This window comes from Oryx dammah, unplaced genomic scaffold (assembly GCF_014754425.2).
Source record: "Oryx dammah isolate SB20612 unplaced genomic scaffold, SCBI_Odam_1.1 HiC_scaffold_23, whole genome shotgun sequence".
NCBI lineage: Eukaryota > Metazoa > Chordata > Mammalia > Artiodactyla > Bovidae > Oryx > Oryx dammah.
The window spans coordinates 112970622-112989003 of record NW_024070207.1 but is presented as its reverse complement, the minus strand read 5'-3'; the positions used below and the strand labels follow the sequence as shown (position 1 = coordinate 112989003).

At 34.8% G+C, this 18382-nt stretch overlaps 1 protein-coding gene across 5 annotated transcripts in view; it reads left to right on the top strand.

The window, feature by feature from the left end:
• Positions 1–18382, top strand: part of CNKSR2 (connector enhancer of kinase suppressor of Ras 2) — a 284997-nt gene that overhangs the window by 209232 nt on the left and 57383 nt on the right. For all 5 annotated transcript variants that reach the window (XM_040266671.1, XM_040266670.1, XM_040266669.1 and 2 more), the window contains 5 exons: positions 7233–7281; positions 7694–7866; positions 10510–10583; positions 10880–10951; positions 17020–17087. In XM_040266671.1, the coding sequence (XP_040122605.1) occupies positions 7233–7281; positions 7694–7866; positions 10510–10583; positions 10880–10951; positions 17020–17087 (436 nt within the window). The remainder of the gene's footprint in view (positions 1–7232; positions 7282–7693; positions 7867–10509; positions 10584–10879; positions 10952–17019; positions 17088–18382) is intronic.

Genomic DNA, 18382 nt, shown 5'->3' with positions numbered 1-18382 from the left:
AAAGATTGGATTAAAAAAAACTTTTTTATTTAACAAAAGGAACAGTCTTCTAAAGAACAGAACTTTCAGTAATATGCTGTACATGGATTACTGGAGAAAAGACACCTGGCTTACTTATTTCCTGCTGAAGGACTTCAGGTTAAAAAGCAATCAATTAAGACTACATCCTGTGTTCTTTGCTGGTGGTCTGTTCAACTTTTATGTGCTCAATCAATATTTATTTAGTACTAAATAATCCCTTTGACTAAATTTTAGTCAAAGGATAAAACAATGCCTAAAATAGGATTTTTCTTTCATGTAGCTTATATTTGGAGGGAGGGCTGAGTAATTAACAAGAAATATAAGTATTTTTGGTAATGCTAAGTTCTAAGGAGAGAAATAAAGCAGGGAAGGAAAACAGGAAGTGCTGAGGGCAATAATGGAAACCATTTTCTATAGGGAAGCCTGGGGAGAATGATCTAATGGAGGTAAAGGAGTAAGCCATAACAGTATTGTTACCAAACCCAGGTTTGGCTGCTTGCTGCTTATAAGCCAATAATTCGAGAGGCAAATGTCAGTAGAAAGGAAAGCTGCTTTAATCAGAAAAGCCAGCAATCTGGGGAAAATGTGGACATGTGTCCAGACACCAACTCCGAAGATTCTGCTCAGCCATGACAGTTTTTAAAGGGGCATAAAATGGGGATGGTAAAACTTAACGTTCAGAAAACTAAGATCATGGCATCTGGTGCCATCACTTCATGGCAAACAGATGGGGAGACAATGGAAACAGTGTCAGACTTTATTTTGGGGGGCCCCCAAATCACTGCAGATGGTGACTGCAGCCATGAAATTAAAAGATGCTTGCTCCTTGGAAGAAAAGTTAATGACCAACCTAGATAGCATATTAAAAAGCAGAGATATTACTTTGCCAACAAAGGTCCATCTAGTCAAAGCTATGGTTTTCCAGTAGTCATATATGGATGTGAGAGTTGGACTATAAAGAAAGCTGAGCGCTGAAGAATTGATGCTTTTGAACTGTGGTGTTGGAGAAGACTCTTGAGAGTCCTTTGGACTGCAAGGAGATCCAACCAGTCCATCCTAAAGGAAATCAGTCCTGAATATTCATTGGAAGGACTGCTGCTGAACCTGAAACTCCAATACTTTGGCCACCTGATGCCAAGAGCTGACTCATTTGAAAAGACCCTGATGCTGAGAAAGATTGAAGACGGGAGAAGGGCACGACAGAGGATGAGATGGTTGGATGACATTACCAACTCAATGGACATGAGTTTGAGTAAATTCTGGAAGTTGGTGATGTACAGGGAGGCCTGGCATGCTGCAGTCCATGGGGTTGCAGAGTCGGACACAACTGAGTGATTGAACTGAACTGAACTGAAAATGGGGATCAAGAATCTAATTGAATCATTGAGGCAGGAAGTTGGATTCTGCATCATCCTCCATTGCATGCAGACTGGCTGACTCTTCCAGATGTTCTTTTGCCTGCATGGTCTGCCTCAGGATTGCTAAGACAGCTGTTGAGAGTAGAGAGCTAGTCATTTTTTAACTGTTTAATTCTTCATTCTTTCCTCTTTTTATCTAGGAATAAAAAAATCAACAGTTTAGAGAAGGCATGGTGTGCATTCAGAAGAGCATAATCAGGAATTAGTTTCAATTGTTTAATGGTCTCATTCTTTTAAATAGATTCTTTTAAGGCTAGTGGGGAACAGAAATGGGCAACTAGGAAGGGGGCAAAAGAGCTACTTTCAATATCTGAACAAACATTTCAGACAGAGGGAACAGCAGGGGTATAGATCCTAAGGAGGGACTCTATTCCACACAATCCAGAAACAGCAAGTGTGGCTGGAGCAAAGTAATAAGGGTCAGGAAGCAAAGGGAACAGCCCAGGTCATACAGGGCCTTCAGGGTCAGTGGAAGAATTTGAGTATTTATTCAAAGTGAGGTGAGAAGCCATTGGAGAGTTTTCATGATCAAATCATATTTTAATAGGATCACTCTGCCTCTTACGTTAAAAACAGAAGAGGTGAGGACAGAGGAAGGGTGAACAATGAGATATTTCAGTAATCCAGGTGAGGGATGATGGTGGCTTCTACCAAGGTGATAGTAATAGAGATAGTAAGAAACAGTCTTATTTTAAACATATTTTGAGTACAGAGCTGATATAACTTACTGGTGGATTGATTATGAGTGGTAAGAGAAAGGAAAGAGTTAACACTGACTCTAATATTCAGGGTTTGCACAGTTGTGGGGAGAAATGGAATTGCCATTTACTAAGGTATAGAAGACTAGAAGAGGAGCAGAATTGGTTGATGGATGGTGGGTATGAGAAGCTCAGTTTTGAACACATTGAATCTGTTGAGTTAGGCAGCCTGTAGCTCAGTCAAGAAGTCCCCATTGATTATATAAATTCATAAGTTGCTGAAGATCAGAGTTTGTAAACACTCTTAGGGAGAAAGTTCAAAGAACTTTCACCCAAATGCTCAGTACAATAAACATAAAGTGCAAGTGATGGTGTTAGAAAGATTTTATTGAATGATGATTCAGGAAATAATATAAAAATATTTTTTAAGAGAAAGGACGTTCATAAATGTTTATAGAAGGAATCTATTTTTGGTGGTCAGTAAGCATTATGAGCTCATACTTTAAATTCTCACACACCCCTACCCCAAACATAAAAAGATACAGTCATGGTCAAAAATGATATCTAGTCTCCAGGGACTAGAAGAAAACAAAATTGCACAACAATAAATGGGAACTAAAGCCATATACCTGTTAGGCTCTGAGTCCAGGAAGGGCTAGAAATGACTAGAAGTCTACTCTAATGGGTATGAGAGAACAAATGGACCCCAGCCATGTCAGGAAACTGACTCATGGGGTGAAACCAGCTGGGAGGGCAAACAGAGCTTCTTCACCCATGAGTATAAGAAGGTTGAAGAAAGATAAGGCCATTGACCAGAGCAATGACTTGTTAAAGGTGATTCTTTCCTTAATAGATGGAAATTTTGGGAAATCCAAAAAGCCCTTAAAATTTGAAGTAATAACAAGATGACTGAGAACCCCGGATGTTCAGAAATGCTAGCACCAACTAGTCATCCTGGATATGTAAAATATAGTCAGTGAAATAAGCACTCTATAGGTAAAATCAACTTTATACAGGTACAGGTGTGTAAAATCAGAGAATTAGAAAATTGAAAAACAATAAAAGTCACCTAAAAAGCATTGAGGAAATATGAAAGGATAGCAGTATTAAAGATAGATGATAAATTGAGAGATACCAACATAAATCTAGAGACAAAAAAGAGAGTAGTAAAGAAGGCCATTTGGAGAGAGAACGCCTAAGAATTTTCAGGATTGAAGAACTAACGCCTTCATGTACGACACAATGAATTTGAAATGGGGTTCATTAATATCATTTGTAACCTAGACACATCAGAGAGCAATTGCAGAATATCAGGGATAAAGAGGAAAATATTTTAAAACTTAACAGAGAGACTAAAGACAAATTATAATGAATGAGAGCAGCTACAGATGTTTTAAGGGCAGTGATGCTAAAAGAAAATAAAGTGATATATTCAGATTGCAAAGGGAAAATTATTTTCAACAAGTGTTTGCTACTCACAGACTGCTATGAAAGAACTTCTAAAGAGCATGCTTATTAAACATGAACCTGGAAGAAGGGTGATCTGAAACTATTAAGAAAAATACAGAAATAAAGTATATTACAAATTTTCTCTATTAGGAGAAAAACATTTATCATGAAAGCAAAGACTCCAAGCCCCTTGTTTTTCTACATTGGTCAGAACACTATGTGCTTTGCTGTCTTATCCATTGTAGTCATGTGTCTGTTCTTAGTGTCCTTCTTTTATTAAATATTTCATGATATTGTCAGAAACTGGGAATGTGATATCAAATACCTTTCAGAATGAATAATTCCATCTTTTTTACTAAGAAAGACTACATAGGATTGTAATTTTGCACCTCAGGGTATTTAATCATACCTGCTGATAACATGAGGAAACCTTCACTATCAGGAGCTTATTTATGTGTGTGAATATTAAACAGTTTCTGATGTAAGTTTTTAAGTAATCTTTTGAAAATGAGTCTATTTCAAGATCCCAGATCACCCACATGTCCAGTGATTGACTAGGCCAGAAGACTCTGTTCTATCCACAGCTAAGATTGTATTACAGTGATGCAGCAAGGGTATCCAGCCAGATTGGTATGGAAAAAAGAGACTGTGGAATCCCTAGAAATCCACCTGCAGGCTTCCTGTGCTCTCTCCTCATGATAGATCATGCAGAGTACACTTCACTTAGCAGCAAAAATGCAGTTACACATGTGTAGTATCTCTGCCCAGGGGTGCCTATTAAAGACTCAGTACCCAAGGACTTTATTGAATTGGTTACATAGGCATCCTCTGCCTAGCAGCTACTTTTCCTTTCCTGAAATTAAAGCAAGTGTTTAGTCCCCAGGTGGGCAAAGTAGTCTTATTGCTTAGGGAAGCTGCATGTCAATACAGAGAATTGTTTTCCAAGCCAAGTTCCCAGATGTCAGCGGAGGGCCAGCCTTGCAAGCAGGCTCTTCTAAGATAGCAGCCTCAGGCCTGCTATATTAACTCTTTTCTACACAAGGGACCTATTTCCTTAACTGTAGTTTTCATTGTTTTTTTCCATTACTTTCAAAAGAATATAGTTCAATTAACTTTCATTTTAGAAAATATCACATCACTTGGAAAAATAATGAAGTCTCTTTTAAGGGAATGTCATTGTAGTATTTACAATATTTTAAAAAGATAGCTAAAGCTTTGCTTCTTTGAATGATGTATAAATCTGTATTGTGTGCCTTGGAGTTCTTAGTTACAACAATATGTATGTTGATTATACTCTGCACTCATGATAATGATAAGTATGAGAATATATTTCTATAGGGAAAGAAAAGATAATCTTGTTGAAAAAGAAAACCTAGAGAGCATAAACGGAGAAGGCAATGGTACCCCACTCCAGTATTCTTGCCTGGAAAAGCCTATGGACAGAGGAGCCTGGTAGGCTGCAATCCACGGGGTCACTAAGAGTCGGATATGACAGCGACTTCACTTTCACTTTTCACTTTCATGCATTGGAGAAGGAAATGGCAACCCACTCCAGTGTTCTTGCCTGGAGAATCCCAAGGACGGGAGAGCCTGGTGGGCTGCCGTCTATGGGGTCGCACAGAGTCGGACACGACTGAAGTGACTTAGCAGTAGCAGCAGAGAGCATAAAATATGTTTTGTGTAGATTTTAAACTAGACCTTCAGGTTCTAAGAAGTAATGTGTAAAAAGCATAGGAAGTACATTATATAACTCAGTTCTTTAAAGCTGTCTGTTATCCATGTAGCTTCCTAAAAAACAAACCACCCCCATCTTTGTCATTCTTAAAAATAATGAGCTGTTAAATTATAATGATTACTTGTGGTAACACTAAATGAAAAAAACCTAATCAGTAATTTTACAGCCAAACAATTTAGGGAAAATAACTATGTGTAAATTAACTATACTTAAACATACTAGTCTGAGTTATTATTTGAGTTATTATTCTGAAGCAGAGTGCACTCAAGAAAATTAGCATAACATGATGGGTTTTATCTTTTATGCTTTCTCTCTAAAATTAATTGTGAATTTCTATAGCCATGGATCCTGCAACTGATTTATACACACACACATCCCACATACATATTGGGTGGTTATTTCTGGGTTACACTGAATGTCAGCAAATTATTTGATCCTTATCTTTAGGGCTAATATCCATCCATAATATTATATTCCTAAGAATTATATAAACCATATACAAATTGTGAAAATTGTTACAGTCTATGGGGTCACAAAAGAGTTGAAGATGACTTAGCAATTAAACAACAAAGAATATTATTTTATAAGCAAAGATATTAAGTAAAGTATGTCACATAATATGAATTTATTGTATAAACCCAAGGCCAGCAGATTTTATGTAGACAAAATCCAACTGTTCCTTACGGATATACCTTGGTAAAGAAAAAGAAGAATCTGTTACCTAAAATTCGTTTTGAGGGATTATCTGTGAATTAAAATTATGTATACTGTTCTCTCTACCCTAACTAGCTAGTCATATGAATTTAACCTTATTTAGACTAGTGAACAATCTAGTTTAGTAGACTGACTAGAACCAGTGATTTATAGTCATTAATTGAAAGCTAAACCAATTGTGGGTTTCTCTGTTGACATTATGCTCTTCTGGTCCTTAGCGTGGAATAGACTGATAGGTGGGTTTAATGGATGGTTGTTTAGCTAGGCAAGTATGCAGGAAGTATAGCTCCAGGGAATGGTTATAAAGATGTTCTGTGGAAATCAAGTAGAATAAGAGAAATAAAGGCACAAAAGAGTGGTAATGTCAATAAATTGGATACTTGAGTGGAGATTTTCTTTTAAAAAATTGCTGGGTTGGAACTAGTGTACTATGTAGAATGGAGATAAATAGAGGCAGTTGTTTGAGTGTGCTTAAGAATAACAAACATAGGGTCATGGGGGTGGACAGCTGGAGAATGGAGAAGTAAAGAACACTGGAGCTAAGGGACTGAGGAGCCAATGTACTGACATCACCTACATGAAGATTAGTTCTGTGTAATAGAGGCACAAGTAGGTGTGAGAATAAAATATTGATTCAAGTACTGAAATACTAGGTGGGCCAAAAAGTTTAAGTTTTCTTTGAGCGGTTACAGAAAAACCCAGATGAACTTTTCGGCCACCCCAATATTTAACACCTGGGAATGTTGCCTAGGAGATCAGTAGCTAGTGGTGGCTTATGGAATAGAATGAACTTCAAAGGAACAAGTGATAGTTATATTTGCTTGACTCCTTCGTAAAATTTTGTGAAAATCCAGTGAGACATTGCTTGAGAAGGCACTCTAAACCCCTAAAAAAGGTACGCAGCAGTACTCTGGATGTTTAAGAGCCCTGAGCTTCACCACTGCTTTGTGTCCCTATTTCTCTGCCTACAGAATAAGGACAAAGATAATATTATTCTCTCCTGCTTCACAAGAGATAAGAAAGTTTAGTGGCATGATATATGTGAATTTGTTTTGAGTCTTTGGAAAAATAAAGTGCTTTCATTCACTGGGGTTCAGAGTCACTGTTCCATTCAGCTTTTCAGTGTTTTCTGCGACTGTTGGTACTTCAGTGGCACCCTGCGTATCAAATAACATTCTTCCCCATCTTTGATTTCAGACATTTCAGCAGTCTTCTCTGCAGCACAAATCAAAGAAGAAAAACAAAGGTAAGAAAAGTAAATGAAACAATTAGCTGCTTAGTCTACACTGGAACAGTCACCAGCCCACTTCACCCATCCTCTCTTGCTTGAGCCCAGTGTGGTGTGGAAGAGAACCATCCACTAGCATAAGAGCTACAAAGATCAGCTTCTCCTTCAGGTCAATTATGGTACAAGGTACCCTTTACAAGTGGTCCCAACATGTTTTCAGACTGGGACCACGCATTTCAGATTAAATTTTATGTCCATGTAGATGAAAAGGTATTAAAATTTTCCAGTTTTTTTATTTTAATACAATGAGAAAATAAATATTTTTAAGGTTTAATATCCAGACTTATTTTTATGATCTATAGATTAATCTTCTACCTTTTATGATCTATAGATTAACTTAAAGAGCACATTTACCCACTATTATTTTTAGGTCCTATAGCTGGCAAGAGCAAAAGACGAATTTCTTGCAAAGATCTTGGCCGTGGTGACTGTGAGGGCTGGCTTTGGAAAAAGAAAGATGCGAAGAGTTATTTTTCACAGAAATGGAAGAAATACTGGTTTGTCCTAAAGGATGCATCCCTCTATTGGTATATTAATGAGGAGGTAAGACAAGCACATTTTGTTTTCTTATTCATTTTGTTTTTAACCAAAAGAATCACTGTTTTAAGATTTATATTTTAAAATATAATCAACTTAAGGCTAATTCCCGAGACTTCTAGTAATTTTTCAGTCTGCCTTCTTAAAATGGTTGCATTGTGGGGTTCTGTGAAGGCAGTTGTTTCAATTACTCTAATGAAACATGTCTGAAACATAGGTAATATATAGTAAAATTCTGTATATTTAGTTAAAATATGAAGCTAATTCAAGCAATAGCTTAAAAGGATTATATATATAGAGAGAAATTTGATAAAGGTTTTTAAATGTCTTGCTTTTGTTCAGCGTTTTACATTTTTTTCTGTTTGCTTTTTTGAAAGGAAGTCTTTTATAGTAAGTTAAGTTAATTAATATCTGCATTTGCTTCACTTTTTCTTAAAGAATAAATGAGCTAGTAGACTAGCTTTAAAAATCTGCAAGTATTCATTTCATTTGACCCAATAGGGGAAGGAAGGGAAGAGTATATAACAAATGCAAATTGTTCTTATGATTTCCTGTTTCATTTGTGGTAATTAGATTTATATTCAGAGTAATTATATAACCTGTCAAATATCACAACAAATATACAGTATACCTTATTTTTTAATATTCTCTTAACTCTACATTTGCTTCCATTGCCATAGGCATCTATCAGTTCACTTTAAGTTTTTATTTATTTCTTTATTTTTGTCCGCACTGCGTGGCATGTGGGATTGAACCCATGCTCCCTGCATTGGAAGGTGGCATCTTAACCACTGGACTGCCAGTGAAGTCCTCAAGTTTGTTTTTTTTTTTTTTTTAATATAAATGTATTTATTTTTAAACAAAAATTTCTTTTGTTAACTTGTTTTTTCATTTAAAAAATATACATGGTTTTAAATAGTGTGCTGGCTAAGTCCTTTTTTATGTCAATGAAATAGTATAAAAAGATAGCTTCTCTATGTTTCTCTTTATTTTAGATCACTTGTAGCTTGTCTACTGACCACTATTTTTTTTTTCAGTATAATGAGATCATAACTACCCCAAAGTTTTTTAAATTTTTCAAAATTTTAAATTTTAACATTAAAAACATCAAGGGTAACATAAGAGAAATCAAAGTTAAGAAAGAGATTTGAGACTATTGTATTTACCCCAAGATTGGAAGAAAATAAAAACGGACTTCCCTGGTGGCTCAGAGGGTAAAGCATCTACCTGCAGTGTGGGAGATCTGAGTTCGATCCCTGGGTTGGGAAGATCCCCTGGAGAAGGAAATGGCAACCCACTCCAGTATTCTTGCCTGGAAAATCACATGGACAGAGCAGCCTGGTAGGCTACAGTCCACGGGGTCACAAAGAGTCGGACACAACTGAGCGACTTCACTTCACCTCTTCTTCATTGAAAAATATTGGAAGTTACAATACTACTTTTGTATATAACACACATTTTAGTCACTATCATTAGCATCAAATTTTACTAAGTTTTACATATAAACATACATACACACACTAAAAGAATTGAGAATCTCTATTCTTTTTCTTTGAGATAGCAGGTGGGAATGTGTAATGTCTCCTGAACTTGATATATAAGAACTGGTATAGCACACATCAGTGTTTGGGAGTAAATGTCTGAGAATTGGCTTATGTACATGAAAGAAACAACGATTAAAGGGTTTAGCCAAAAATACTTGGTTGGTTGATTTAATCACCAAGTCGTGTCCGACTCATGTGACCCCATAGATGGTAGCCTGCCAGGCTCCTCTGTCCATGGATTCTCCAGGCAAGAATACTGGAGTGGGTTGCCATTTCCTTCTCCAGGGGATCTTCCCAACCCAGGAATCCAACATGGGTCTCCTGCATTGCAGGTAGATTCTTTACCAAATGAGCAATGAGGGAAGCTTAGACTAGTTGAAATAACTTATATCTAACATGAGATTTTAGATAATTCTCCTATCTTATATTTCTATCCTACATTAGAGAGGGAGGGATTTTATGGATTTCATTCAATTTTCCAAGTGAAAAATAACTATATATATATATATGCACATATATATATACACACACACACATATATATATATACACATATATATATGTATAGCATGTAAACCAAGTCAGATATTTGCAAATCAACTTAACTTATCCACTTGTAAAATGTAGAGTACACAAAATAATTATTTAATTTGAGTTTGATAACAGATTCTTTTGGAGGCAGAAAAGGAACTGAATTAATAGATATTCCTATATTTTACATCTGGACATTTAAAATGGGAGGAAATTTAATTGTAAATGTGGACTAAAGTTATTTTATATGTTATAAAAGTCTATATACTTTCTGGGAAAAATACTTAGAAAACAGGTTTTACCTTGAGAATTATTTTTTCTATCTTTATTTTAATATAGAAAGAATTTTTAAACATTCTATATATATATATTTTAATATTTACTATTCTAAATGTTCAAAATATACATTCAGTTTAATGGACTATAACAGGTAAGAGTGAAATTCTAATCTCTCAATTATCTAAGGGATTAAATGAACTGTTTTATTAGTATAGATATTTAAGACATAGTTATATAGTAGCATCAGCTTTAAACCTCTGTATAAAATACCCTAAACAAGAGTGTTGCCTCTTCAGGATGAAAAAGCAGAAGGATTCATCAGCCTGCCTGAATTTAAAATTGATAGAGCCAGTGAATGCCGCAAGAAATAGTAAGTTGACTTTATTTGGGCCAAGGGAGAGAAAGGAAGGTTTTTTTTGGTTTTTGTTTTGATTTTTAATTTCTAGCTTTTAAATTATAGATTACTTGGCTAATGCTTTCAAACTGAGGTAATAAGAAAGCAGTTTTGTGGGCAGAAAATTGAATTTTTAACTGATTTCTGTCATCATGGTAGAAGCATTATATATTTGTACTCAGGTTAGATTTGAGGCAATTTTATCCATAAAAATTATCTGGTTCTAACTTATTTCCCAATCTGAAATGAATGTACTCTGTTTCCTTTTGCAGTGCATTCAAAGCCTGTCATCCTAAAATCAAAAGCTTTTATTTTGCTGCTGAGCATCTTGATGATATGAACAGGTAAAGTATTACTTATATTTCAAAATACTTAGAAAGTCTGTTAGGCTTAGAATTCTCAGTTTTCCCCTTTAATGCTTAGAGAAAAATATCACTGAAGTTTCTAGATCAGATTTAAAATAAAATGGACCCAGCCATAACTCCATACCTAATTTTAAAGAATAGCATTTTAAAAAGTCAAAATAAACTCACTGACTTTTTAAGTTTACCAAAAATGTTCCAAAATCCATATATAGGCCAAATATATATATATAAAGGCAAAAAAATACCCACTGCAGGAAAAAAAATTTTAAGTCCATTTCAGGAATATGTCTCCAAATTTATTCCCAAGTGAGGGAAATAAAGATCCCCACACAAAAAGCTGACTTTTCCAAGTGCAGAGTATTTATGACAGAATATCCATCTCAATAATTCAAGCCTAAGCTTAGTTGGTATATCTTTCTGTCACCTTTCTTCTATTGCTGGACAGGATTGTGCAACCAAGTGATTAGATGGCACATGGTTATGTGATGCCTCTGGGAAAATCTGTATATATATATGTATTTATCATCTACAACATACAGCTTCTTGTTTCCATTTTGGCTCTTATGAGTTTGATCCTTTCTTCCTTTTTCTTTCCTTTCCCCTTTCCTTTTTCTAGATATGTAGAAATTATGTTTAAGATTCAAAACATTTCCTTTTATAGGTCTTCAGCAGGCAGTGCATGTTACATATATAATGTGCCAACACATTATACAGAGATACAGAATAGGGAGATACAGAATAGCATAGTGGTTTAGAGTATGAACTTTGGAACCAGGCTGTCCAAATTCCAGCTATCCCACTTACTAGCTGTATGACCATGGATGTAGAACTTAGCCTCTCTATGTCAGATATTAAGCTCTTTTAAAAAGTGACGATAATAACCATCTTCATCCATATAACTTTTATGAGGAGCAAATAAACACACATGAAAGGCTTAGAATAGTGCCTGCTAAATTGTAAGTGCTATATAAATGTTTCCTTTCAGTATAGATTCCTTTTATTGGGTTAGCCAAAAAGTTCGTTGAGGTTTTCCATACAATGTGACCAAAAACCCCAATGAACTTTTTGGCCAACACAATATATACTTTGGGCTTTTACACCATATACCCTTCTTTGTATATCTCTAAGGAATTTGTGTTCAGATATTTTTAAGCACAAAACTACATCTTCATAAATGTGCTTGAATGCACTCAATGAACACTTAATATGCTGTCATAAATAATCTTGTTCTTTGACACTTTGGAATATAGGCACGATTTTTCCAAAGCAAGGATATGAATATAAGGAAAGGGCAAAGAAAGGTGTTGAAAAACTTGATAAACTCTTTTTATAATTAATAGGAAAATTGAGCCTTTCTTTTTTGAAGTTATTAACAATGTTGTGTTAGTTTCTGGTATACAGTGAAGTGATTCATTTTCACATATTGGATTAGCCAAAAAGTTTGTTCAGGGTTTTCCATAACATCTTACAGAAAAATCCATGGTTTGCAGATGTTTTCTCACATTCCTTACATTGTCTTTTTGTTTTGTTTATGACTTCCTTTGCTGTGCAAAAGCTTATAAGTTTGATTAGGTCCCATTTGTTTATTTTTGGTTTTATTTCTACTGCCTTGGGAGACTGACCTAAGAAAATACTGCTATAGTTTATGTCAGATAATGTTTTGCCTATGTTCTTTTCTAAGAGTTTTATGGTGTTATGTCTTATGTATGTCTTTAAGCCATTTTGAGTTTGAGTTTATTTTTGTGTATGGTGAGAGGTTATGTTCTTACTTCATTGGTATGTATGAGTCTGTCCAGCTTTCCCAACATCACTTGCTTGAAGAGACTATCTGTTCTCCATTGTGTATTCTTGTGTCCTTTGTTAAAGATTAATTAAGCATAGATGTATGGATTTATTTCTGGACTCTGTTCTGTTCCATTGATTCATATGTCTGTTTTTGTGCTGATAGCATACTGTTTTGATTACTGTTGCTTTGTAGTATTGTCTGAAGTTAGTGTGTGTTGCAGGGGGATGGAGGGGGGTATGCCTACAACTTTGTTCTTTTTCCTCAGGAATTCTTTGTCAATTCTGGGTATTTTATAGTTCCACATAAATTTTAGGGTTATTGGTTGTATTTCTGTGAACTGAGCCTTGCATTTGGTTTCCACAGTCTTCTCTTGCTTTGTATGTTACCATTCTTGAAATTTCACATGAAGCAATCAGAATTTGCTGAGCTTGTTCTCAAAATGAGAATTATGTAGTTGTTGGGGAGTGGTGCTACTCTGTTTTGTGTTTTAACTATTTTATAATTCTGCTCTTTTAGCTACTATTCATTTTTTCACAGTTGAGCTCAGTACCCTTAGGATAAACATGAAGGGTTATAACATCATAGCCAAACAGAAAATAAGTGGTATATATGAACATGTCCTCTTCTATAAGATAAACCCACTAGAATACAGTTTAACTCCTATCTAAGAATTAACATAATTTAATCATTTGGGATACTTGCTCAGGGTTTTTTTAGGTTTAGAAAATAGCCTGCTCAAAAATGCATTTTTATTAGCTGTAACACCATTCTTGGTCTCCATTCTCTATCCTGTGTTAGGAATAACTTTAGAAGTATATGATGTCACTACTCTTCCCTGATACTCCTTTGGATGTATCTGGTTCAGGATATCAGAAAAGAAACTAAGCCAAACCCATAAGTTTCACTTCATTGCCTTTTCTAAGCAGTGAATCAAAGAATAAATAATCTGATCAAATATGTCATTATCTCCATATCATACGTTTCAGAGTGCTGTTTTATATTAGCCTTTCCATGTTGTTCTATAACCTTCCGAATTGTCCTGAAATACTGAAACTTTTTTAAAAATTTAAGTATAATAGACTATTACTGTTTTGCCTTGCTTTTTCTTTCTTTAATAACCATATCCCTAGTGTCTATTTTCAACAAACAAGTTTTTTAAAAAATTACTTGTCAATAGGAAGAAGGAGTGAATGGCAGTGTTCACAGAGGATTGGTAATAGGGAAAGACACCCTCCAACAACTTTATTTAATAACCTAATTATTACATAACAGCAAGATGTCCTGGGTATTGGTTCATTCTTTATGTAGTCGTTTGAAGGCATGTACCTAACCCTTCAAGAAATGATAATTATAATTATATTATAATAGTTATAAATACCTTATCTGGTTATTTCATAATTTCTAAAGTATCATATGTATTTTTAAAATGTAGTGCTAGTTTTGACAGGACCTAGAAATTGGAATGAAAAGGCAATCCTTAGATTTAATTTTCTTCTATAAAATCTGCATATATGTATACACATTCATACACTTACTCATATATATACCCAAATATACATATACCCAAATATAAATGTTAGAATATTAAAACCTCACCTTCTGTTTTTTGAGTAGCTTTAAGTTGGAATGTGAGGTAATTTGCAAAAAACACTTTTGAGCTCCCTACCACCAATCCATCTGTTCCCTCCTCAGAAATGAGCATTGAAACATTAAAAAAACCTTTTTTGCCAGTCTGTGTGAAATCTGTGGGAAGAAAATAAAACATCAAGTTTCTCAAGTATTCTGAGACTTATTTACTGAATTTGCTTGGCCTGTGTATTCCTTTTCATGTCAGCACATATGTCATTGTAATTGTCAGGACTCACCAGTTTCTGTTCAGTAGTTATTATTTGTACATTTCTTCCATAATTCTTACTCTTATTTCCCTCTCAGTACGTTATTCTGTGTCAGTTCTTGGCAGCTTCGTTGGAATATTCACCGTAGGCCCAATTTTCTTACTCCTGCATATTGTCTGTCTCCCTCGCTGCAAATATAGGTATCATGAAAACAGATACTTCATTTCATTTATCTCTTTATCCTCCATGCCTAGGACAGTACCTGGCCCACCTAAATATTTCTTACCTCAATTACTGCATCAGTTCACTTCAGTTCAGTCATATCTGCTATTCATAATAGCAGAAAAACACCAAATCGTAACTGCAACAAGTGCTTGGTTAGGCATTTTCTAACCAAGGCCTAAGGACGACTTATCCAAGACAGCAACAACAGCTGTGTAGCATTCAGCCTTTTGTATTTATATACCCTGGCCCAAGTTTATACACATCCTTTTTCTTTTTTTTTGATGGCTCAAACAACAGAAATTTATTTTCTCACAGTTCTGGAGGCTAGAATACCAAGATCAAGGTGCCCTCAGGGATGGTTTCTGCTGATACCTCTCTTCCTGGCTTGTAGATAGTTGCCTTCTGGTTTTGTCCTCACTTTCTAAAGAGTTTTTATTGTGGGCAGAATTTGTCTTCCTAAAAGTAGTTTAATTTTTTCATTGTCTTGTGAAATTTAAGAATCCTGGAGCTCATTAAAGGCAGAAATTATGTCTTACTCATTTTTGGACCCCTAAAACATAGCTCATTGTTCAGCATATAACAGACATTTCATAAATATTGTTGAGCTAAAAAATTAAGAAGCCTCTTTTTAGTTTCTTTATTCATCTTATACAAGACCTCATTGCTCTTTAGCTAATAACAAAATTAAATTTCAATGATATATTAAGAAGTAGTAAATAGGAGGTACTGAATTAAAATTCAGCAATAAATATTCCTCTGGTGGTATCAACATCATTTCTACCCAGAAAGCACCAACCCAGTCTTTCCTAAGGGTGCTAAGACTTGCCTTATAATACAAATTCAACTCCTTTCTTACTACAAGTCACCTATAGACTAGATTTTCATGTTGACCTTTTACTAATGATTAGTCATTTTAAAAAGGTTGTTATGAGGTTAGCTTCTTACAGTTTATAATTTTCTGCATTATGTGTGTATATACCATCCTACTGAAGTCATTTGATTACTTTTTTTTCATTTCTGCTTCCTTTTTTACTTCCCAGACATACTTGAGGTAATCATTACACTGTAGGTTTTGTCAAAGTTGAGCTTTAAGTGACTTGTTCCTAAAATTAAACCTTAAGTTTCCATGGGTGTAATTTTGTCCATTAGAGAAACAACTTTTCTCCCTCTCTCTTCAAGATATTCTCAGTATCTGATGCACAGTCAACACCACTTGGCATAATGATGAAGTATATGAGTCACTTCAGAGACATTCATCATCTAGTTGACAGGGGAAATAATCTCTTAGGAGAAAAAGTTCTCAAAAACAATTTTTTAAACATATGTTAAGATCAGATTACTCCACAATTTAATATTAACTCTATTAGCTAGTTTGGAAGGTTGATTCTCCCTTACTTTCTTATTTGGGGAAATATATGAATCATTGTTCAGGATTAACCAGTGAAAAATTGTCAAGTTAGTTTAAAGACTTTGTGATTCAATAATCTGATGCAGTGTAAACAGTTACCAGAGTTATGGAACAAAAGATGGAGACTGAAGCAGTGCTTTGCTTCAGGTAGCCCCCTACATTGGCAATAGCAATTCTCCTGAAAGAGGAGAGAACTAAGATTTAATTTTAAATTACTATTGTTCATGGAAATAAATTTTCAGGATCCAAATCATAGGTTAAAACTGTATGTGTACTTTTTGTCTTGGAAAAACCTAATACCCTTGTATTAGAGACAGATTTCCATAGTACTACTCAGATGTGTTTCCCCTTGGATCATTAAATGTAAAAGAGATTCATCAAAACTAATATTTGATAGTAAAACTTATTTGACAAGCAAAGTCAATAGCTTTTTCCCTTCTCAAGATAAATTATATCTGACATTGTTTAAATATTTCTAAAGGAGTATTTTTTTCTGAGGAAACAGAACAGCAACAGAATTATAGGACTTTGGTCATCTCAGACCCCTTCATATTGCAGATATATACAGGCTTGCCCAAAACTTTTCTAGTGAAATAGCATCTTTACTGTGGGAACAGTTTGTACTGCAGCAAATTATAACTTATTGATGACTCCATGTGTTAAGAGTAACAAAAACAACACATCTTTTATCTGAGGTTATTCCATATACTCATATGCATTTGAAAATAAATATTTCCAAAAAGGTAAATTATAAGAAATTCAGTTGCAATGTTACTGATATTTGTTTTTTCAGGTGGCTTAACAGAATTAACATGCTGACTGCAGGATATGCGGAAAGAGAGAGGATTAAGCAAGAACAAGGTAAAGGAATACTTTTTTTTTTACTATTGTTATGTTCTTTTCCCTTGCTGTTTTCCTCTACAGTGTTTCATTGCTGTCACTTGAGAGAAAATGCAAATGTCAATCTGTGTTGTTTTTTTTTTTCTCTTTTGTGCACTTCAAAGGAATCCAAACCATAGCATTTTATGGGTAGGATTTAGTAAATCAAACAGGAAATAAACTCAGATTTTTAGAGCAGCTAATATGGAGTTTGTTCCTGTTTGTTGCCATTTCCTTTAGACTATTTCTTATGGGAAAAAAATCTTAAAAATTAAAGAACCTAGAATTGGTCCTATATTGACCCAAGTCTAGATCCTTAGTGGTTTTTTCTACTTAGTGGTTTCACAGACATTTAAGTGCTTTTTTATGCAGAGAGCTCAGATGAATGATTCATTCTTTCATCAAGTATCTCATTTGGATGTGTTCTTTAGTTCTGTTAGTGTGTTAGCTCTGTGATCATATGGAACTTGCCTTAGTATTGACCTCATATTTATGAAACACAATATCCTGATGCAGAATTGAAATCTCAACAAAAGTTGTGGTTACCATTCTAAAAGTGGCTTTACTTTTCCCAAAGAATGTTTGTTGTACATCCCTTGGAAGCATAACTAGTTTTTTGAAAACTTTTGAGACATCCTAAAGTTAAAGGAATTCTACAGAAGGATACACAAACATACTTCTAGTTGTGTCTCCAGTATGTATAGTCTGTGTGTTGATGTGAAGATTCTGAAAACTTTGTTTCCTCACAGAGAAAACTTTTTAAAGCAATCTGTCAGCAAAGGTTTAGGTCAGGGGTCAGGAAACTTTCTGAGTAAAGAGCCAAACAGTAAATATCTTAGGCTTTGAAGGCCTTAAGGTTTCTTTGAAGCTATTCAGCTCTGCTACAGACACATGAAAAGAAGTGGCTGTACTTCCATAAAGCTTTATTTATGGACAATGAGATTGAATTTCATAACATTTTTCACATTTTGAAACTTCTTTTGATTTTTTTTAATCCACTTAAAATGTAAAAGCCATTCTTGATCCACAGGCTGTATAAAAACAGGCCAAGTGCCTCATTTGGCCTGCAGACTATAGTTTACCAATCCCTAGTTTAGAGCCATAGGATAAGAGAATGGAAGTGCCTAGAGCAGTGAAGAGTGAGGAGATAGGGCAGGAAGATGTCCAGGAAATAGCATAACATGATTATTGCCGATGGGAATTTATCATCTTGTTGAGAATTTCAAAAATATACACTTGAAATTGCCTAAGAAAAATTAAAGAGTGACATAAAGTAA